The sequence below is a fragment of the Vulpes lagopus genome, chromosome 8 (genome assembly GCF_018345385.1).
Source record: "Vulpes lagopus strain Blue_001 chromosome 8, ASM1834538v1, whole genome shotgun sequence".
Taxonomy (NCBI): domain Eukaryota; kingdom Metazoa; phylum Chordata; class Mammalia; order Carnivora; family Canidae; genus Vulpes; species Vulpes lagopus.
The window spans coordinates 112135719-112159958 of NC_054831.1; the positions used below are offsets into that span (position 1 = coordinate 112135719).

At 41.9% G+C, this 24240-nt stretch overlaps 2 protein-coding genes across 3 annotated transcripts in view; both read left to right on the forward strand.

The window, feature by feature from the left end:
• The window catches only part of TOX3 (TOX high mobility group box family member 3), a 111876-nt gene extending 103549 nt beyond the window's left edge, over window positions 1-8327 (forward strand). For both annotated transcript variants that reach the window (XM_041767358.1, XM_041767359.1), the window contains exons 5-7: window positions 216-443; window positions 2196-2276; window positions 6319-8327. In XM_041767358.1, coding sequence (XP_041623292.1) covers window positions 216-443; window positions 2196-2276; window positions 6319-7071 — 1062 coding nt within the window. In that variant the 3' untranslated portion in view covers window positions 7072-8327. The remainder of the gene's footprint in view (window positions 1-215; window positions 444-2195; window positions 2277-6318) is intronic.
• Window positions 8328-11753: 3426 nt separating this feature from the next.
• Window positions 11754-20987, forward strand: LOC121497797 (tetratricopeptide repeat protein 9B-like). Its single transcript, XM_041767507.1, has 2 exons — window positions 11754-11882; window positions 20591-20987. Exons 1-2 carry the CDS (start codon window positions 11754-11756, stop codon window positions 20885-20887), a joined length of 426 nt encoding a protein of 141 aa, XP_041623441.1. The 3' UTR covers window positions 20888-20987.
• Window positions 20988-24240: the final 3253 nt, after the last annotated feature.

The following is a 24240-nucleotide window of genomic DNA, read 5'->3' on the forward strand; positions in this document are numbered from 1 at the left end:
ACTTCTGGGTCTCATTAATCAATGTTCTAAATGCTAATCTCTGCTGTCCAGTTAACTCTAAGAAAACTCACCCCTCCCCTGCTTGTGCCAGGGATTGGTCTGTTGATGAATCTGCTGACTAAAACCTTAAAAGAACAGTGGCGGACCTGGGTAGGTCTTGCCACCTTCACTGCAGATGTACATTCTAGGCAGTGAATTTTCTTCCTGCTTTGCAGGCCATTGGAGAGAAAAGAGCTGCTCCAGATTCTGGCAAGAAGCCCAAGACTCCAAAGAAAAAGAAAAAGAAAGACCCCAACGAGCCCCAGAAGCCAGTGTCTGCATATGCCCTGTTTTTCAGGGACACACAGGCTGCAATTAAAGGGCAAAACCCCAATGCAACCTTTGGAGAGGTCTCAAAAATCGTCGCATCTATGTGGGATAGCCTTGGGGAAGAGCAAAAGCAGGTGAGGTGAAGAAGATCCAGCACACGTCTGTATATGAAAAGGTTTCCAGAGTATTTCATACACCTTTTTTTTAAGATTTTATTTATTTGAGAGAGAATGTGGGGGGGGGGGGAATAAGATGGGCAGAGGGGTTGAGAGAAGCAGGCTCAGGGCTCCATCCCAGGACTCTAGGATTGTGCCCTGAGCCGAAAGTAGATGCTTCACCGACTGAGCCACCCAGGCTCCCCTCATACTTTTTCTGAGTGAACTTTCACTTAATCTGACTGTTTCTCATCAGGACCTTTCTAAGCTATGGAATTTAGAAACACAGTTGTATAAATCCAAGCCCCTCTCAGCTATATAGATTTCTCTACCCCCCCATCTTAAGAGTACGTGTTCAGAACCCATTCAGAGGAGAAATGGGGAAATTTGGGCAGCATCCTGCACACATGAACTTTTGATGATCATCTTTTCATTTTAAATAATGAGGAATTTGCCCTCTTTATTCAGAAAGGGCACTACAAAGGGATTAGGTCCATCCCCCACCCCTTGCCTTTTCTTTGATCATCTGTCCGGACCTTGTGCTGTCCTGGTGGGTTTCCAAACTTTGAAGACCTACACACCCCGCCCCCCCCCGCCCCCCCACCTCCACGAGTCTCATTATTGTGACTGGGCATTTGAAATTTTATTCCAAGTTCATTTGAAAGCTCGACCATATGAGAGGTATGGGGAGACTAGCCAAGCTGGTGGGAGATAACTTCCTTAGGTGCCACGTCTCCTGGGCCTCCCCTTTGTCCTCCTCACAAATGAAGAGGAAGAAGGGGTTCCTTGCTCCTTGCATGAAACTCCCAATGACCATTTGTAGGAGTGGACGTTGTATGTCCTCAGTCAGGACATATATTACCTATCTTAGTAATAAAATAGAATAACCATCTCAGGAATGAAACGTGGAAGAAAACTCTTGATTTTTCTTTACAAATCATGACCTCATTCCTACTAGCTTGGGATGATGCAGCTATAGAACTTGCCCATTTGCTGTGAGCTTATTGTTGTATGTGGCACAGTGATTTTCTGCCCCAGAAATGTAATCCTCAGGGACTGGCAAACTGCTACATCTTTTAACTCTGGAGAGAAAGATGGTTGCGCTTTGGTCTAACACACAGCCATCAGACACCATTAAGAAAAGGAAGCGCACATCACATTTAACATATTGGGATTTGTTTATGTAACTCATTGACCTCACTAATGGAAATTTCTTATCTTTTAACTATTTCTGGCTTTTTTTTTCTTCAAAAGAAAACCAAGGTGGTTTCATCTTTTTCTCTTGTGTTTTAACACACCGTACCTGTTGTTGGTTTTTTAATCCTCTGATTCAGTGCCAGTGAGAAATATGGATAAGGGAAAGAAGACACTGATGGAGAAACTCGTGATTTTCTGTAATTTGAACCATTTGTAGCCAATTTGACTCTTCTTGCTACCTTATCTGCTGCCTGAGCATGAGGCCCTCAGCTGTTTCTCTCAAGGCATCTGTGCTACAACCGGAAATCTCTTTTCATTTATAATCGTAAACATCAAAATTGTGCTCCCAGTGGAGATAGCAGGGTTTTAATATTTCTGTGTGTGAGTGTGTGTGTGTGTGTTCACATTTAAAACTCAAAGCCACAGAGACCAGTGATTTAGGTGAGTTATGTTGTGACCTCATTTGTGCAGCCGTCATTTTGTGGCTGAGAATTTGTATGCTAGAGGTGGTGCTAATTGTGGTCTTTTTTATAGGTTTATAAAAGGAAAACAGAAGCTGCCAAAAAGGAATACCTGAAGGCCTTGGCTGCATACCGGGCCAGCCTCGTTTCGAAGGTAAACCTGTGCAGGGAAAGCCAGTCTCTGAGTCACCATGTTGAAAACAAGCACCCCCCATCCCCCACAACACACCAAGCATTGAAAACATAAAGGCAGCTCCCTTTGGAGTTGACCCAAAAAGGGATCTTGAACAACTCATAAACCTAACTTGTTTCCGTTAGAGGTGACCACAGTGATGGCACACACAAAAAAATAGGAGTTAGTTTAAGCTGCTGAGTCTCAAATGTTTCCAGAAGATTCACTGCTGTCTCTTTCTGTGTGATGAAACTATTTAACAAACACCAATATGAAAGACGAATCTTCAGTAGCCTCTTATTTTTACTCTTTGTCCAGGATTGAGATCTGTGAGAATGTCCTCTCTTTCAACGGGGGTTGTTTGGTCCTATTTGGGACATCCTATCATAAATTCTCCAATTTATTGTATTACTGTAATAGGGGATGTTGCATTTTGACCAAACTGTTCCACATCATATAAATAAATAAACCTCATGATTATTTAAAATAAAATTATGCTTCAAGTACTTAAAAAAAAAGACGTGTATATGTATTATACATAGAGTATAAAATGGACCCTGATGTATTATAAAATGCACCAGTATCCCAAAGCAAATGTCAGCCTAGATTATTATTACCTTGATCCAAAAGGAGCATGAGCTATTAGGTTATATTTTAACATTTAATTAACTTTGTCTTTAGCCTTCCTAGAATTTAGAGAGGCTTTGGGGAGAATAATTTGAACTAATGTTTTTGTTCTTGATGTATTTCCTCTGGCAACTGGGGATCCCATTCCATTGTCATGCTTATTGCCTCAAGTACCACATTGGGCTACAGGGCATCATCCGTGTTGCTGGCAAAGCCATTTAAACAGAGTTTAATTCCTTTTTTTCTCTCTTCACCTGAGCTCTTTCTTTATATTAAGATCTACCCCTGGCAGCTGCTCAAGTCAGATCAGGAGAGGTCCTTTTTTTTTTTTTTTTTTTTTTTTTTTTCTGTCAGCAGTGAGGACACCTTCCCCTTCGTTAGAAACAGAAACATTCATCAGGTCAATAGCAAAACCTTTTTCGGAGATGCTGGAAGACACACATTATAAGATGTACTAGTTCTGGCCTCAGATTTGCATATTGGCAGCAAATGGCCAGATGTGTGGGCTATAGATGTTAAGAATGGAGGTATATAGTTGGCTGATTAGATAGGGTGTCACAAATAGAGGAACAGTGTGCATGTACTTCCTAAGTGGATCATTTATTCATTCATTTACCCAGAAGTAGGGAATAGGTGATATTGGTACATTAGAGTATGAAATATTGACCACACATGGATTTCAGCCAAGAGCCAGTATCTCAAAAGGCACTCGGGAAAGAGCAACCACGATTGGGCTAATTGAGCCTATGACTGATATAGAAGGGATACCTTTAAAAGTTATACACTGGGTACCAGAATCGGGATTCAAAAGTATCACCAAATGGAATTCAGCAGTTCCCGAAAACCAATAGGATAGAATTTTAAAGAGTTTTAAATTGAAAAGGATGTTTGTTGGGGGGCTTTTGGTTTTTTTGTTTTGTTTTGTTTTGTTTTCATTAAGTTAGTGTAGTTTGAGAGCATCCTTAATTGATATTCAGAGCCCTGGCAGGTAACTAAAATAGTCCTTGAAGCATAAGCGCAAAGTAATTTCAGTCTGAGCCAAAAGTGTAAAATAGCTTCTAATGTGGTGATCTCACAGGAAGTAGAATCTAATTGTACAGTGTGATGATTAGACCACATCTGAAGAATTGATTTCATTCTGGAGCCCATGATTTAAAGAGAGATGGTAACCAACAGAAAGCCCATCTGGAGGGTTGCCTCCATGATGGTGAGGACTGAAAATCAGACCATATTCAAATAATTAAACAAATCAGGGAGACAAGGATTCGAGGGCATATGATCATGGTCCTCAAGTGAAGGGCCATCATGTGGGAAGCCTAAGTTTGAACTCTGTGTCCCAGATAGAAGATCTCATCCATTAAGTGAGGTCTCATCCAGGAGGTGAGGTCTCGTCCAAGAGGTAAGGTCTTGTCCAAGCAGTGAGGTCATAGGCAGCAAAATTTCAGCCTTCATTAGAATCATAAATAGGGTTGCATTATATTTGCACTTAACTTATGCCCCTACATTCAGAGCCTAGGCCCCTTCTCTTAAGATGTGTCTCTGCTATTACTTTTAATCTTCCCAAACAACCAACAAAAATTAGTAAGAGCTTAATATTAAAACATAAGGGAGTAAATGGAGCAGGCAAGCAGGGCCTCTTTCCACTCATCTGCTCATTTCTATTTGCTTCTAGGGTGGCATCTTAAGGGCACACTGGGGTGATTGCCCAGGGGCCTAAATGTGGACTTCCATAGTAGTTTCATCCTTAAGACTACCTGGGTAATTTTTAACATTAGAGTATATAAGAATTATTTTCATGTTTGTTCGGATGACCCTGTGTATTTTACCTGATGGGTGATTTAATTTTTTTTAAAGGCGATCAGTGAGTTTTTGCAGGTTTCTTCCTACCTTAGACTTAAAATGTACCCCTCCAGTAGGAATGCAATCCCACCAAACCTCTGCACAAAACCATAGCTGTCCACTGATAGATGGTGCTTCCCAGAGATAGTGTGTTCAAACAGAAGCCATCAACAATGGCTTCTCCTACATGAAGTGATTTTCAATACAAGATCACCCTTCAGTTTCCTTCTAATGGTAGATTTTTTAAATGTGAGTAATAAAAATCTGGAAATAAATAGTATCCTTGAAGAGAGTGGACCTCAGCTGGATGTCTCCAAGGTGCTCCCACTAACCCCCTCCCAAAGCACCCAATTTTATGAAGAATAAGAGAAAAAAATAGAGCAATCATGGCAATCATTGTTGTATGAGTAAAAGTTTTTATTTTTGTGGAGATAATTATAATTACTTAAAAATAAATAATTATTTTTAGCACAGAATTAATAGGTCATTTCTCTCTATGTTAAGCCTCAAATCAGATCACTTGTTTATCTTATGACAGCTTATTCATCAGCCAAGTGTTGAAATCTGGAGATCTTTGAAAATATTGGATAAACTAAAACTTTTCTTAGGTTGTAAAATACTCTCATTTAGTATCTCTGAGGAATTCAGTTACATTGTTCTTATATTCAGGTGAGCACTTGTCATACACAGCCATGTAAGTACAGAGCCTTGATGTTTTTGAGTAGTGGTTTTCTGGTCACAGTAATTGTTAATTCATGAAAATTGCTAACATTTACTAAATGCTTCTGTGGGCCAGGCACTATTCTAAATTCTTAACAAACATGAGTTAGTTTAATTCTCACAACCTCTGTATAAGGCAAAAGCCATAAAACCCCATTTTATGGGTAAGGAAACTGAGGAACAGATGGGTGTATTAACTTGTCCAGAGTCACAGAGTTGTTAAGTGGTAGAGTGGGATTTGAACTCAGGCAGTTGCTACTCTCTTGTCTTTCAGTATGATTCTTAGTGATGAGAGTTAGCTCAGACTTAACTGCTGAAGACATGTTGTTCTTGAACAAGTGTATCAGTTACCTTTGCTACATCATGCTGTGTAACAACCAGCCCCAAAGCCCGGTGACTTAAACAGAACAGCATTTACCTCAGAAGGGGCCAGGGAACTGGCTAGTTCCTCGATTTAGGCCTGGCAAGATCCACTAGTCCTGCTCGTTGGTCTGCATGGAGGTTGGCCGGGCCTGGGCTTGTTCACATATGTGGCAGTTAGCTGTCTGGCTTTTGAGTGGTGACTGGGCCACGTGCCCCTTATCTCGCACAGGGTGACCGCAGATTCCCAAAGCGACTGCAAGAGCTCAGGGCCAGCCCAGATCCCAGGAGTAAGGAATTTGATGCTACCTCTGGGGGAGGGGAAGCTAAAAAGTCACATGACAAGAGACTCTAGTACAGGGAAGAAGGAGTGATGGCAGTCACTTTTTAAAATCCATTTACGATACTTAAAAACATTTAAATAACAGCCAGTCCTTGGGTATCTTAATATTTGGGGATTTTCTCCTCCACGATGCAGGCTGCTGCTGAATCCGCAGAAGCCCAGACCATCCGCTCTGTCCAGCAGACCCTGGCGTCCACCAATCTGACATCCTCGCTCCTCCTCAACCCTCCGCTGTCGCAACATGGAACCGTGTCAGCCTCCCCTCAGACTCTCCAACAATCACTCCCTCGGTCGATCGCCCCCAAACCCCTAACCATGAGACTCCCCATGAACCAGATTGTCACATCGGTCACCATCGCAGCCAACATGCCATCGAACATTGGGGCCCCGCTGATAAGCTCCATGGGAACGACCCTGGTGGGCTCAACGTCCTCCACCCAAGTAAGCCCTTCCGTGCAAACCCAACAGCATCAGCTGCAGCAGCTGCAGCAGCAGCAGCAACAGCAACAGCAGCAGCAGCAGATGCAGCAGATGCAGCAGCAGCAACTGCAGCAGCACCAGATGCATCAGCAGATCCAGCAGCAGATGCAACAACAGCATTTCCAGCACCACATGCAGCAGCACCTGCAGCAGCAGCAGCATCTCCAGCAGCAGATCAGCCAGCAGCAGCAGCTGCAGCAGCAGCTGCAGCAGCATATCCAGCTGCAGCAGCTGCAGCACCTGCAGCACCCATCCCAGCCTTCGCCCCGGCAGCACTCCCCCGCCACCTCCCAGATGACATCGCCCCTCCCCGCCATCGGGAGCCCCCAGCCGGCCTCCCAGCAGCACCAGTCGCAAATACAGGCCCAGACACAGACTCAAGTACTGTCACAGGTCAGTATTTTCTGAAGACGGCCCGCGGCGGGCAGGTGCAGGTGCGTTCAGAGGCGGGCGCCCGGAGGAGGCGGTGGAGGAGGGCTCGCCCGCCGTCCGCCGCAGCCTGTAAGTTGCTGTTGGCGATGCCGAAATGTGTAACAGATCACATGGTCCTCTCAAGTGTCTATTAGATAGGCAATAAGAACACAGTGTAGCTGAGTACCATCTCCTAGCTGACTATAAATCACTTTGTTCCTAAACAAGAGAAGCTGTGCTCTTTTATGTGATGCCTTTTTTTTATTTATTCAGGCTATATACCTACAATATGTGAATCAAACCGTTTAATGAATCCTGGGACATACTGAGGACTGTAACCTGGCCTCTCTGAGTCATAGAAAATGGCCTTATTTCCCCAGAAGTGAATAAACCACACTTCGAGGCTATTCGAACTTCCGGAGCCCTAAAAATAAAAAGCACAGTCGTAATTACCTGAAATACGGAGATCCAGTTTCATACAAACATTTGTATGACGTGAATAGTTGATGGCATTTTTTTGTCATGAAAAAAAAATAATGTAAATCACAGACTTTTGCCAAAGCTCTTATTTTTTTTTCCTAAATCTCTCCAGAAAAGAAAAAAAAAATGCAAGTGATTAGATTCCATTACTGACTCATTTCCACTTTTTTTAACCCATGACTTCTCCAAATCAAACCACAGTATATGTTGTAACGATATCTATGGCCACTGTTAGCCCATCATACTCATTCCAATTAGAAGAAAAGAATGTGAATATTATATTCTGTGTTTTGAGTGACAAGTTTCGAAAAATAAAAACACTGTATTTTTAAAAAGGGAAATGCACTTAAATGAAAACAGTTATTACAAAAAGTTAAGATTTAAAAAAAATGCAAGAGTTTTTATTATGATGTGATACCGGTAGAATATTTAAAAGACGCACCACATCTGAATAATCAATGTAAATATTTTCTTTCAAAGTTGTAAGTTTTCATATCATGTGTTGTAAAGTTTTCATAAACGAGGCTTTAACGTAAACACTGGTGACATAAACCATTCATTGCTACGTTGCTTATTGTGTTTTTATGCTGTTTTATACTTTTTTATGAGTTATGATAGCAGCAATTAAGTTGTTTGTATTTTGCTTAACTAAAACAAAAATGCTTTTATCTTGCTATAGAATAAACACATTTCAGTAAAAACCGTGGACTGTATTTTGATGCAACAACCAGGAAAATGTTCACTTTTCAAATAAAATGATATGTCAAATTTCACTTTGGGTTCCTTGAATACGTATATGATGGGAAAAGACGCCACATACACACCAGCTTTTACTTGGGCCAAAGCATCATCCTCTGTGTTCATTTGGCAATAGGATGTTTGTTGCTAAGAATTTGGATTGTATGGCCCAAGCCCAGGACCTCTTTAAAAAATCAGAAATATTTTTTTAATGATCCTTTTGTTAAGATGCAAGTGGCAAGGTAAGTACAGAGGAAGAAGCAATTGTCTTCTGTTTGGGGCTAGAACTAGCCGGCATTGTGTTGTTATTGCTATTAAAAAGGACGGTGAAAATAATTATTTCAGTGTTCATTTCTTCCCCCCCTTTTCTTGCTCTGTAGTGGCTCCTCTTTGAGAACAGTGTGACCACTATCCCCAGTTGTCTTGCATGATTAATTACAGCATCTGTCCTGTCAGAAGCTATAATGAAGAGGTCTTGATAAAAATTGCAAATTACCACTGGCAACAGTCTTAAACTGCTTATGATAAAATGAAAATTAAAAACAGCAAGTGTCAACCCTGACCAGAATCCTAATCTGGCAAAAATGAGGGTGTGGGTTATGGTGTCCATAGCTCCCGTGTGCAAGGCATTCAGAAATAATGGGATATAGATTCCTCAAAGTTGTTGTTGTATTTCAAAGAATATTTACTGTATGTTGTGGGCTATGAATAATGAATTTGGCTTTCAATATTTCATAATCCTCTCGTACTCTGTATTATGTACAAATATTGAACAGCAAGAGATTCTAATTATAAATTTATAGATTTCTTGCTGTAGAAAAATTTATGTCTAAATTGAAGCTTTTCATAAGATGTATTAGTTGACAGGTATCAGTGTTCAAAGAGTCTTAGAATGATGCCTAATCACATCTACAAGGAGGCAATTGTGTTCCACAAAGAAATGATCTGCTTGCCTCAGACCCATCAGAAGCCGAGCTGATGGTAAGAGATTTTCTGTGAATTGAAACTAACATTACATAACAATAAGAACCATTTTATATTCTGTTGTGAAACCTTTAGACAAATGTCTTCAAAATTAATTGCTAAACTACATGTGACAGTAATTGTGTATTAGTTCTGTCATTGTCATTTTGAAAACCCATGAAGTATTGCTTGGAAAAAAATGTCACTAGTGATAAGACTTAATTGCAAGCGAAGTCTGTTTTCAACTGTTTGCAGTTAGAGGCAGGTGTTGTAACATCTCTTAAATGATTTTATAAATCTTGGGTTTTATCACATTTGATTAAATGCTGCTAAGCCGCTGACGGTCAATTTCAAGGAAAAAAAATAGTTTAATTACTACAGTTTAAGAAAATTAATCATCAGGCAAAACTGTATGTTTAAAATGTCAAAAGGCTTGAATCATGAAAACAATTCTCCAACCTTGTCACCAGATTATTTTTCTCAGGACTCGCCAAAGCATATTATGAATCAACTTGCATTTCAGTGTATACATGGGACTGATTCCTATTCCTGAGACCATCAGTAAGTACCTGCTGTACTTCTTTTTTTGTTGTTACAGGTCAGAAATAAGTCAGGGCAATGAAAAATAGGCATGAGAAATGTCGTATCTGATTAGTGGGCTTTCTAAATGGTGTAACTACCTTTCCTCTTAAATGGTCTCGAGACATTAACAAAGCGCCGGTGCACCGCCCACCTCTACCTAGCACACCTTTCCTCTCCCCCTGCCTGGTGCCCATTATTTTATTACTCCGGCTAAACATGTTCCCTTTTTTGCATTAACCTGTACTGCCGTATGACGGAGGAGCATAAGGAGTTTTCATTTTTAGCTGACACGGGGTCATTAGTTCTCAACTCAAAGAGCAAAAGCTTAAATGCCTTCGTGCAGCATAATTTCTGCCATGTATTACCACCTGACGGAGGTTTGAAGGCGTTCTGGACAGATGGATTAATATCTCAAGTTTAAGTAGAAGTCCTCCGCTGTGTCCATTCAGCAGGCTTCAGACCTCTGAATGGTTCCTTTCCCGTAACTCACTTCATGGAGCATTTTTCAGCACTGGACTTCAATCTAACCTTTCCTTCCCCCCCCCCCCACCCCCTTTGTTTGGCTTTTGTTTTGCAACAGCTGTTATTATCGGTTTTGGTCAGCTGTGATTGCTGGAGGCAAAATAGGACCAGATGGTGTTTTGCTATGCATGAATGGCGAGTTAGAGGCGTTGAGATTGAATAGGCCAAGTTTGAATGGTGTCTGTGCACCACCTGCCTGCCTGGGCTGTGGCATACACATCACAGTAGCATGATCCGCCACCGATCTACTAGAATCGGATGGGAAAGTGGGGCGCTGGGGTGGATTTTCCCCATATTTATTGATCTTCCATGCACTCACAGAATAATGCACTGTACAGTCAATTTGAGTTAATTGGATATGACACAGCATGGGCATGTAATCTATCACTCCAGAATTCTGGTTTGCTTTAAGGATTTCATTGCTCACACAGACACACGCAGTAATAGCAGAAATTAATGGGCTAAGTAGACAAGTTTTTAAAAAAAAATGTCTAAAATTGTAGGCTTAAGAGCTGGAGGTTGAGGTTTTGGGAAGGGGAGGACATGGCATAATGATACCTGTGTCAACTAACAATGCAAGGTAAAGAAAAGCTATGACCCCGGTATGTTTAGACAGCCCTCCTATCTGGCATTTATAGGAAAAGTGCCTTAGCAGGAAAACTACACAGATTCACAACCAGATTCATATTCTCTTATTTTCTAAAATATTCCTAGATAAAATTTTCTCCTCATCTCATCAAATATGGTTAGCTTCACCGACTATCTGAAGTAACCTTAAGGACAAATATTTTCCCTGAATGTGAGTCAATGAATGGTTCAACCCATGTTGCTTGTGATCCTACAGGTGTGAAGGTTATGAATATGGAGGGGAAAAGCTTAACCACCCACGAAACCTGGAGTTAGATATGCAGACAGGCAGCCCCATTTGCCTACGGCCCTAATTACTTAAATTTAGCTCTGCTACATGTAAAACATGGCAATAGGTCCCAAAGGACACACAAAAATAAACAAGACCTTCTGTTTACTTTGTATATACTTGAGATTTTCCATAACAGAGGTTCAAAAAATAAAATAGTAAGCCATCTTCAACATCAGGAGCTTTTTATTTTTTGTATCGTAGTGGAGAAATATACCCACCAGACAGAATGATGAGTGTATTAACAAGAAACAAAGCAAATTTTTCTGAGTAGGATTTGTGGGGTGTATTTTGTTTTGTTTTGGTGGGCTGTTTTTTTTGTTTGTTTTTTGGGGTTTTTTGGTAGTCTAAGAAATTGAAAAATTTTTTTTAAAAAGGGAAGAGATTGCAATTGGTCAGGGGTATTAGGGAAGGCTGCATGGAATCATGGTCATTTAAGATGTGCCTCGAAGGTTGGGTGGGATTTCAGCAGGCCACGATGGTAGTCAAGCAGGAGATGTCTCCAGACAAGGGGAGCAGGAGAAAAGCCATTTATGTCGAAAGCACAAGCGTCATCAAAACAGCAGCAGACAGCATAGCAAACTGGACACACAGTGCTACTGGGAAGGTGAGCAGGAGAAGGTACTAGAAAGGAAGTTAGGAGTTAGGTTTGTAGGAGGTCTTATAAGCCCAGCAAGGAGGACTTTGGCTTAGCTCAGAAAGGACTAAAGTCCAAATGAGGAAGATATGATCAAGATTGATTAAATGCACAAAGGATTTTATCAACTGACTTCTGAGAAGGGGGAAATCCAGTTGGCGATAAAGCAGAAAGAAAAATGGAACAACATTCCCATTTGAAAATGTGTCTCGATATTTTAATGATTCACATACCTAAATAAAGCTGTCACTTCATGCTCCCTAGCCTCACCCCACTCCCACCTTCCCAGTGCAAGAACACACCAACCACAAAGCCAAAGTAAGGCATTTTTTGGCAACAACTGTAGAGTCAGCCTTATCCCTACATTAGCATCAAGAGGGAGATCATTTTTCTGTGTTTCTGCTGTGAAAAGAAAGCTATTTTCACCACTGGTGAAAAGTACCTCTCAGTGCTTGAACTCAAATGTGATGAATGATGAAAAGAAGCCTGTGCTTTGTTGCTGAGTAAAATCTCAGGCAGGCAGCACTGGGAGGGATGTTGGTGATGGTCTCGATTTAATTTCAAAGAAGAACCTTCATAGAAAACGTGAATGTGGATGTACACTTCTTAGCAGAGGAATAATGCTCTTTTGTAAAACATCTCATTATCCCGAGCATTTGTATCGTGCTCTGCACTTTTCAAAGCAGTTCTCTCTCTAGATAGGGCAGGTGTTAACCTCATGTAACAAATTAAGAAACTGAGGCACAGAGCGGGTTGTAACGGGTTCCAGTATCTCTGCTTATAAGAGGCACAGTCAGAACTGGAATGGAAATATTCTCATTGTAGCTTTCTTTCCTGTTATTTCATCTTCTGACACTTGTATATGAACAGCATATCTAGGACATGTATTTAGATCTGTTCTGTATCAGTATACAGGACATGTGAATAAATACGCGTGTGAATAGAGGATAGATGTAGATAGATAGCGAGGGATAGGTAGGTACACACATGCAGACCTGGATGACAGAAATGCATCAATACAGAAGAGAATAATAATCCATGTTTTCCTTATGGCTGGACAGGCGGTAAACCAGAGCGAAAGCCACCTCGTCTGTGTTCTCCATGGGGCATAGTGCCACATGGCAGTTTTTCCAGTGTGAATAGTTTCCAGTCTGATTGTTTTCTCTACCGAGGTCTCTCTGTAATTATTTTGTATTCGGGCAAACAGCTTTGACCTGTGCTGGTCAAGTGTTAAGGCTTAGAGGTACCGCAAAAGTGCCAACGCGTGATACCGCACTACATGTGAAAAAAGAAGGAAAAAAAAATCAGGTTTTAGGGAAGATTTAGATGAGTGAACATCAGGTAGATGTGCATTGTTATGCATTATTTAAGGCATCCAGTGAATCAATACTGAGCATGAGAAATCAATGACCATATAGGGAATGCATCTCCTTAGGGATTATGCAGCAGCGACCCTACCTACTGCTTTGTGTGTTCCCGCCCCATTTCAGAGACGACAGCCCCCTGGCCAAATGGGCTGTGTTCCACCACAGGCCACCACTTGTTAAAGGAAATACGGAGGTGAGGACCTCGCTGATCCTTTGTCTCCTGTCTGCAAGATTTGATTATTGCCATAACCGTAAATGAACAGAGCTCTAAAGCTACCTTGCAAGCAAGTCACTTGCTAAGATTGACCAGAAATGAATGACATTTCTAACTTCCCCACCCTGAACACCAGGCAGGAGCATTCTGGGGAATGAATATTCGGGGCCTTTCATATGCAAGATGTCTGAGTGACTTACACCTAGTCAACAGGGTCCTGGCTATTTTGAGATCCACGGCTCATGCTTCTTTTCAGATTTTTGGCCTACTTTTTCTTTCTGGTCAGTTGCCTTGCATCCAAGAACCTATTGTTACCAAGTAAGATTCTTTTTGATAACAGTCCTTGTGATATGTCATCCCTCTGACATGCAGAGAGAGTCTTAATTTTCACTTTGTCACAATGAGAGAAAGTGATGCCGTGTTCTAAACCTGCCTTAATTGGTAATTTGCAAATTTGATACAAGATCTTAGTCCAAATCATTCAGGCCTGCTGTTCCACCCTCAGCCCTCTCTGCTCATTCTTAATCCTCTCCTCTGTAATTGCTATTGAGTATGTTGAATCCCAGGGGACAAATAATAGCATCTGAGGAAATTACCTACATGTAGCCTAACCTCGTGTGTGCTTTTTTGGATGCCAAATTAAGACATCCATCTTTGCATGTTTGGACAGTTACCTGGAAGGACCAGCACCATTTACTCCATAATAACATTTTTATAAATTGTGTCCAAATGCTGGCATACCTAGCATGGGACTTTTTAATGATGTTCAGAAAATTTTGGCCAACAAATGTGAGGAGGGAGGGCTATCGCTCTTTTCAAAGCAGAACGTAATTCCATGGGGGAAATGCACTATCCTTTCATATGCAGAAAATGAAATCCTTGCTTAAGCTATCTGGAGGTAGAGATTTCTCACCCGGAAAAATGTATGTTTTCTCACAGTTTAAATCCTAGAATCTTAGTGAGCAAAAGAGATTGGGACTATTACCAGAGAAAATTTTCAGGATTGAAATAGGCCAGGAAAAGGTGGCAATGATACTTGCTTCTAGATCATCAAGAGCCCCCAAATGTGCTGCTTGGCCTCAGGCAACTAGAAGACACAAGCAACTAGTCAAAACAGAGTGACTTTAGAATAGGTGCAAGTGATCTTTTTTGGATTGGGTTTTCTTCTTTTTTTTTGTTTTTGTTTTTAAGATGTATTTATTTTAGACAAAGAGAGCATGAGCAGGAGGGGCACAGGGAGAGGGGAGAGAAGGCTCCCCGCTGAGGCAGGCTCCCCACTGAGCAGGAAGCCCGAATGGGGCTCCATCTCACAACCCATGAGATCATGACCTGAGCTGAAACCAACAGTTGGACGCTTAAGGGACTGAGCCACCCAGCACCCTGGATTGGGTTTACTTCTGTGAAGAAATGTATTTGTCAGTTATGCCTGAAGTTTGCTTATTGCTGAGGAACATATTATTTGTCTACTGGGGACAAAATACGTGCTTTGTTTATATTTTGAACCAAATAGGAAGGTCAGACTCTTGAGAAGGTAACTTTCTACAGAGGTTTAAATTCTTGAACCAAAACTGTTCCAAAATCAGTCACTTTTTTTTTTTAAGCTGTTCTCTGCAATTGCTAAAAATTTTTACAAAATGAGGGGCTTCTTCTGGGGGAAACCTTCATTTGGGGGTTTCTGGAAGAGAAGGCTGGCACCCCAGGACCTCAATAGCACTTCCTCAAGGGAAATTCAGGAGGCACCATTTGGTTGACTTTGAATACTTATATCACTGCCCCAGTTGCAGGGAATGAACACAACTCTGATGAGCATATTAAGCATATTCAGTGCTACACAAAAACTCTGCAGAAGCATGTCAGCGGTCTGCACACTTTGGCCAGGATTCCTGCAAAAAGCCTGAGCTTATAGGTAAGTAGGCTGTATGTCAATGAAACAGAACGCAGCCCAGGAAGGAGGAGATCTTTGGATTCCTGTGGTTTGTGGGGACCCGAGCAACAGCCATGAAACTGCTTGGCCCCAGAACTAATAAGCTGCATTTTGTAAGTCTGTATTCTTAGAACAACTAAGAGTTTTATGTTTGATACAGATGGTGTTTATGTGGAGTATACGAGCTCAGCGTGAGAAGTAGTCATAAAACAGACTGGGGTTTGGTATAATTATTCACAATTACTATTGTATAATTGGATGCCATAACTATTATATAAAAAATATTTTAAGAAGTAGACTCTGCTCATACTTTCATAATAGTTCTTAACAATAAGAGACATATGCTGTAAACATCGTAACATATTTTATGGTGTTTACAAACTTCTACAAGGTTTGGCAAAGTTGCAAATATAAAAGGCCAGGTTCTCTTTCTTGCATCCTTAGCAGAACCAGTTCCCCTTACTCGCTTCCACTAGCAAGCCACCTGGGACTTGGGGAGCCAACTGCTGCAGGCCACTTACATGAATGGATAGTTGTAGATATATCAATATTTTAGCAGTTAAAAAAAAAAAGGAAAAAATGGGTCTGTGCTGTTGAAAGCACCCAGTTCTTCAGTTTTTTCCAAGCAAAGTTCTGTTATGCCACATTGTGACAACTGGCGCATCGGCATAATGCTTATTTTAATGTTTCTGGATAGAATTAGTGAATCTACAGACATCAGATCATTATACACATAAACTCTTTTGTCTTCTAATAGGAAGAAAAGATGAGCCTGTGTCCCTATCACCCCCAAGCTACAAAACAAGCACAAACTAAAATTCATTAGGGTTTTAAGCGAAACTTCATTTCCTTTTAATTGCATTTACAAAGCAGGTCCGTTTCCGTGAGCACAGCAGCGCTTCTGGCCTGGAACCGTAGAGCATGAGAAGTAAACTTCAGAACAAACGACTTCAGTGATAGTCTTAGGTGTAAAGGACATTGAAATCGATGCAGCTCTCTCTGGTTGCCCCCCTCACTCCTACTCGTGGGTGGCATTCACTGCTGAACTTTGCCTGATTCTTGAGGGTAATCATTGCACTTTGATGACTAGAGTCTTTATCACAGTAATATCGGGGTTTTCCAATGTTCCTGTGTTATCATCAAGAAGTGAGAAGCATCTTTACCGTCTGGACACCTCTAATTTCCGCGATTCCTAATACAGAGGAGTGAGTGCCTGGCTGGAGACTATTACTCACACAAGCTCACCTCCTGTGGCTATGATGACGCTGCCCTTGCATATTTATCTGCCAGGTAACAACAAGCATGGTGTCTTATGCCTCAGCAGCCAGGAAGAGTGAGAATAAGCTCCCTCTTTGTGACAGAGGCCCATACTTAATGTTCAAAACCTAGATCGAAACAACCTGTCAGGCGTGGTTTCCAAGAGGACTGCTTCCAGTTGTCCTCCTTGGCCCTGGAGGAGGCAGGCAGTGAAGCACAGCTTTGGTACCCCGCTGCATCACGCCTAGGTGCACTGCTCCAGCCTTCCAGAGATTCTCAACTGGCCCCGCTGTTTCCTGCGTCTGGAAGATGGCCAAGGACCTTCCTGACTCAGTGAGAGCAGCAACACGTACAATGAACTCTGGGATCAGGTTCTTCTGCAAGAGAGAATATGAATGCTCAGCAAGCAAGGATGCTTAGGATTTTGCCTGCTTGGACCTAAACGGGCACACACTTTTTTTTCTTTTTTAATAAGATCAGATAAATGTGCATATGCATTTATGGACTGCCAGGCTTAACCAACATATCACAACTGTTTCTTTTATTTAACTATATGGGACCCCTTTTTACCAACCTGGCTTAATTCTATAGTACAAGCGGCCCAAGGGACGGTTAATGAAGAGAACAGTTGTCCCTTCTGAAGTTAGCCTCAGGGTTTAGGATTTTATTTCCAGCACCCTAGCTTCCATTAACAGCTCCCTGTGAATGTACTACCTATTAATTATTCTCACCTTTTCATGTTTACAAATTTTACAGTTTTTCTCTGAGCTTTATGAAATGGAGTATCTATTGATTTGATTTCTTATGTTTTATCCCATCATCTTATTGGCTTATGTGTAGGCATATTAATAATGATAGTATTATCATTCATGCATGCATTTGTTCAGCAAATAATGACATAGTGCCTTAGCTCATGGAGTTCTATTCTGATAGGGAATATTGTTTTATTAATTCAGTAAGTATTGGGGTACTCACTAAAGTGCAATGGAAAAAAATAAGCAGGGAAGGGGTATAGGGAGGATGTGAAGGGGTGGGTCGAAGATGGACTTCAAGTTTGAATAATCCAGGAAAGCCTTACTGAGGGAGTGACAGTGGGCAAGGGAAGGGCTCTGTGTCCCCCTAGGATACAAGCATCCATGCAGATAGAAGAGCAGAATAGTGAACCCAAAGACTCAAGGCAGCCAATGTGGCTGGAGGGGAATGAGGGTGAGAGAAAGTAGATGTGATCCAAGTGGGAAGCAGAAAGACAGCTGCATAGGGTGGTGATTCTCAATCATCACAGTGGGTCACAATAGCCATCATTTTTTTTCCTTAGGTGTGATCATAATATGGTGGCTATGTTGAAAAAAAAAAAGACAGAGTTCAACTTTCCAAGCTTCATACTGATATATTTGTGGATAAGATGGGATGATGTCTTCGATTTATTTGCTCTGTAATAGTGTAAGATGGGGGAAGTGGATGGGGATATGGAGGGAGCGGCATCGGATGTGGGTTGAGAGATGTGGGATCTGGGTGCTGGGCACATGGAGGTTAATGTACCATTTGGCCTAATTTGTGTATGTTCAAAGTTGATCATAATCCTGATAGAAAAAAGAATCACTTGGGGAACCTTTAAATATAATAGCTCCAGGAATTGGTATAAATGATTTTAGGTGCAGCATCTACATTGTTTTGTTTTGTTTGTTTGTTTGTTTTAAGCCTCCCCAGGTTGTGTTAATTTCTTGTTCATGTGAGAAACACTGGTATGGGAACATTATTAGGATATAGGCTTTTATTCTGAGAGAGGGAGCAAAGATTTCTTATATCAAAGCAGATCATTCTGGCTGCTGGGTTGAGAATAAACTAAAGGGTGGCAAGGACTGAAGCAAGGCAATCCAGGTAACTATGGACAAAAGTACAAGATGGTATGGTGAGGGCCGTGACAGAATGTGGGGCACATAGAAGAGTGGAATGGACATACATATTTTCACTCCATCCAACCATTTCTAGACAAAGAAGGACATTTGAAAATACACTAGGGTATCGTACTAAGGGAGGCTGATGGTATTTCAGGTTTTAGATGGAATACAGTGAGTGAGAGAGATGGCCCAAGGAAAGACACACAGCTGGGCAACATTACTTGCCCTTTAGGACTTTCGACTTCCTTTTCCTGAACCAGTTGTGTTTCAGTCACTTGCCCAATCTTTGCCTTGACTGGTTTTTTAATGGGCAGGGCAGAGCTGGAAAAGTTAGAAAGAAGAAGGACTCTCAGGGTCCAACACACAGGAACTTAGCATCTCCTAAACCATCTTTCACTCACTTGTGAACGTACAGAAGGCTTTGGAAGGGCAGCCAAACCAATCGACCAGCCTTTCAGTGACAGTTCTGGCATGTTTTCCCATACGATGGAAACTTATAAGTAGAAGTGGGGCATTCCCCACCTCCCTGGCCTGTATCTTCCAAATATTTCTCTGAGATATCTTCTTCAGCAAACGTTGTTTAATCCACAACTATATGTTGAATATGCTTTCTGTAAGGCTCCATATTGAACTTAGTGGGAAAATTGCCGAAGATGTGAACCTTGCCTTTAGAATTGTCTTCATTCTGACCCCCTCCTCTTCTTGAACCAACCACTGCACTTGATATATACAAATAAACACAATATAAAAATAAACACTTGATAATTATCTAGTTTGTTGTGTAGGTTGCTACTGACTCTGAAGCTCATGGAATACAAGATCTTACATAGAAGCAAGCATTCACATTCCCTCACCACCAAGGAAAGTGCTCGGTCCACAATGGATCCCTAAAGATGTTGGTTGACTGATTTTTAGATAATTTTCATGTGAAATCAATAAAAGGACTTTATTGGCTTCAAGTAAAAGCGTTCTTAACTTTTAATCAATATCAACTTTATTAATAATTCTTCAGTTTAAGAGTAGTGCATTTGTAACGGTTATTGCAGGGGAATGGCAAGATGACTTCCAATGATCTGACCCAGCCTCTGGAGCGCTGGGATAGTTTCCCAAATCCAGGTTAACAAAAAGCATGTGTAAAGGGGAAGTTGAGTTGGTTAGATTTTCCCTTGGCACCTAAGGATTTCCCAAAGTTGACCACGACTCTTAGTGCTATCTCAAGCTTAAAGCCTTTGGCCCATGCCCATCTGGCTAAGCAGAGGGCGATGCCAAATTGACATTGAGTCAGCTTATCTCACCTCCGAGAAAACCCAACTTCTGCCTTCCACGGTGATATGTTTCTTTGCATCACCTCAACCCTTATAAATAACACTTGCTACACAACACTTAACCCTTTTTATTGTTTTACATAGAAGTGATTCTGTACCTTATGTGCATATGAACATTGTCTCTTTCTTTGGCAACTAAGCCACTTTTGGTGGAAGGACAATGCCTCCTACTTCTTTAGAAGCCCCACAGCAGGTGCTCAATAGATAGTTTTTAAAGAAATAGAATTAACAAAATGCATTATTGTGTTCATTCCTGTTTTAATTAGGACTCTCAATTGTGGGAGATTAAAAACCCAAATCAAATTGGCTTTGGGGAAATAAGGGAATTTATTTGCTTATATAACTGAAAAGTCCAGGGACAGAACTGGCTTCAGGCACAGCTGGTGCTTAGAACACAGACAAGTCATTAGGGCTCATTTTCTCTGCCATCTACTGTGTTATCTTCATCCTCTGGTTCCACTCATTGACTCCTGGAAGCACCGGCTTCCAATATCCTTACTGCTGGCATTCCCAGCAGAAAGGAGAATGTACTCTCGAACCAACTCAGTAAAATCTCCTTGTGTTAGGTTGGTTCTGATTGGGTCTTGTGTTCAAGCATAACCAATCACGGTGGACTAGGGTAAGGTACTCCCCTGATTGGCTAGGCTCAAGACACCTGTTCATCCCCAGAGAGGCTGGATTTAGCTCCGCTAGAAGTACTTGGAGTCAGGACAGGGAGAGGTGAACTACGAGCGGGTGCGCGAGTACTGTCTCAAGGTCCTGGAGAAGCAGCAGGGCAACTTCAAGGCCACCTACCGCGCCGGCATTGCCTTCTACCACCTGGGCGACTATGCTCGCGCGCTGCGCTACCTGCAGGAGGCCCGCAGCCGGGAGCCCACAGACACCAATGTCCTCCGCTACATCCAGCTGACTCAGCTGAAGATGCACCGTTGCAGCCTCCAGCAGGAAGACAGTCGGGCCGGGGCCGGGACTCGAGATGTCGTTGGCTAAGGCCAACCTAGGGGGACTTTCCCTCCCCCTACTCCCACCTCAGCGTGTAACTAACTTCCCCTGACTTATGTGTTTGCTGGTAAAGCCCTTGTCACTGGTGAAAAAAAAAAAAAATTACATTCCCTCTGGAAAATAAGAAAATTATTGCCAGAAGAAGAGTGAGTGGATTCTAGGTGGCATTAACGGTACACGTAATATACTTTCTGCAAAGAGAAGCCCTCTCAGAGAGTTGGCTGACACAAAGCATCTAACAGGAGTCTGGGAAAAGGGTAAACTTGCCTTTGGTGTGTGCCAGCATAATTTGTTTTGTGGCTTTGGGAATGTGTTCGCTCTTGCTCCCAGCCTGTCTTTTAAGTAAGGGCATTGCCCAGAGTCAACCCATAGAGTCCATCCCATAAAGTGAGGCCGTGTGACCTGCCTATTGTTCAGAATCCCTGTCCGGGGTTTTATGTATCTAAAATAAAGAAATAAGGAGATTCTTCACTGCAAAACCCACCAAAACATCCAAGCTCACTTGCCTCTTCTCTTTCGTTTCCCTGTGTGACTGTTGAATAAATGATTGAACATGGGACAGCACTTATCTTCCTAACAATAGGCCTGCAAACATCCAACACTGTCAGATGCTTTTCTGGCATTTGAAAGTACGCCTGCAGCAAAACCATCTATTGAATGTTCACTGTGACTAAGACCTTGTGGACAAAGAAGGCTGTCTGTAAAGGTGCCATCTTTTGGCAAAATCCCTCTCTGTGCGGCCTCCTGGGGGAGGAAGAGCAGAAGACTTGGTAGGTAACTCCCCAAAGCAGGCCAAAGACGGGGGTGCTGGGGATTTCCCAAGCTTTTACACTGCCTGGATGCATTATGTAGAGCACTACTGGGATGGGGTCCAATTCAAGGACATTTCAGGGTGCGGTCCTGGGAGTTGGGAAGTGGCATTGGCCCCCTACAGTGTAAGTGGTGTCCTGGATGTTTCATATGTCACTGGAAGGCTCTGTGTCTTGAGTTCTTTCCACTTCATGCAAACTCCTGTTCTAGACTGGATTTGCCAGTGGGACATTTCCTCTCATTTTTCAGTACAGCTATGTCTCATAATTTTAAAAACTGCTGAGATGATATTTCAGACCTCTAAATGAATTGTAAAGATCTGGTCATGAATTCTACACAGCTTTGGCTTATTTTATTGCTCAGAGGCATCTCTTAGTGGTGGTTTCCCTTTTCTTTGTGATTTCTCCTTCTCTGGCACTATCTCTTGATACATTGGACAGGGTCCTCTGACACAGCCTTTCTGGCCAGAGCTGATGGACCAGGGACACCTGTCCTTCAGTGAGCCAATCAGATTAGCCCTTCCCAGAACTTGCCAATTGGAGGAGAGCCCGGGGGCCGATGGAGTGGAATTAATGTTAGTGCTTTGCAATATTTCTCTTTTCAGTTTAGTATGCAGATTCTAGGCTACCCCCTGAAAAACTCTGATTCGGCATGTTTGGACTGGAACCAGGAATCAGTTTTAGCAGCACCTCCAGGTGATTCTTACCCTCCCGTTGATTTGAAAAATACTTGGAAGTCTAAGAATTTCTGCTCTTGTTGCTCCATGGTAGGTTCGTTCTTCCTTCCCAAGTTCTTGAGCGTGTTCAACTCTTTATTCTATAAATAAACTTAACACATTGCCTTCTTTCTTTTAAATTGGCTAGAGTTAGTTTCTATTGCTTACAACGAAAAGACTACTAATTTGGAAATATATCATGTCTGGAGGGACCAGCCAAAGGGCATTACATGTTGCAATCAGAAGGAGCTACAGATGAATATGGAAGAAGTAGGTGAGTTAATTAAATAAAGCCGCCAGCCGGTTGAAGAAGATTCTATGCCATGGTATGCCCTACATTCATTTGTCTCAGAAAAGAGAAAAACATAGTAAATGAGGGACTCTGACCCTTTGAGCAAATGAACAAACTGTAGCTATTGCTTTTGGAGACCTCTGTGACCTATTATTACATGTCTGATGCCTTCTTTTGCTTTCTATCATTTTATTTTCAGAAAGTCCCAACACCCCCAGGCTTTTCTGATCAATATACCCTTTGTGTGGGAATTAAGTGTTCATCTTTAGATGTAACATTGATATATGAGATAAACATGTGGCTAAATTGGAAATGCACCAGGATGCCCTGTTTGACAGCTGGATCATGAAAGGCCAGTAGGCCAAAAGCATTTTCCTTGAGCACATAGTCAGAGAGTTCTATTTTTGTGCAAAGTCTCTTAATTCCCAGGCACTGGTAGGGAGTTTCCACCTGTTCAAGCGAGGTGAGTCTGTTAAGTGCACGTGGATGTTCTTGCCAAAGGGCCAAACTCTAGCAGTCATGTTACATGGCTGGTTTATTACTGAGCCAGAAATCTCTAACTAAACTTTAGTCTTTAGCACTTGGGGATTTGCAGCTCAGTGCTCTCCAAATTAATAGCGATGCAATAGGGACACCTGGGTGGTTCAGTGGTTGAGCGTCTGCCTTTGGAGTGATCCCATGTCCAGGGATCGAGTCCCACATCAGGCTCGCTGTGGGGAGCCTGCTTCTCCCTCTGCCTATATCTCTGCCTCTCTCTGTGTCTCTCATGAATAAATAAAATATTTAAAAAATAACAATGCAACAACCCGCGGTTTCCAAAATGGGTATTCTTCATAAGAAGGAATCTCTTTTCATAAGGGATGTATGTATGCATATTTTAGGGTCCCAGAGTAAGGGATGTGTGCAAAAAAAAAAAGACAGCCATGTCTTGAGTTCTACAGCACTAGTACACTTTTCTCTTTCCTCTGTTCCAAAGAGCTAAAGCTTACAAAGAGCTTTCACTACCCCTTCCCCAATATTTGGTTTGTGGATGGGATCCCGAGTCACTCTAGATTTCCCTAAAAGTACCGGTTTGGATTTGTCTGCCAGTGTGACTCTAGGCAGCCCGAGATAACTTGATATAGACTAACAGTGTCCACTATAATACATTAAACCTTTCTTCTTATTTCTCAATCTTGAACTGCCTTCTCGTCCCCTCACACTGACAGCCTGCTATCAATTCCAGCTGGGAGAACATAGCCTGGATATTTGGCAGGTAATTAGTTGGCTATATATCAGCAAGAGCTGGTCATTTTATTAAGCATGTTCATATCTTGTTAGCAGTTCCTCACCAGGGCCCATCAGCATTGTGGCAGCTTTAGTTCGCTCATCTAATATTAAGTCCCCTGGGTAAGGAAGAATTGAGAAAGAACATTCCAATGGAATGGTGTCTGGTGTTCTTATTTTGGCCTTGCACCTCGGGATCTAATAGCAGCTGTATGACCCTACTGTCAGGAAGAAGTGCCATCTGATTTTATTGTGAGT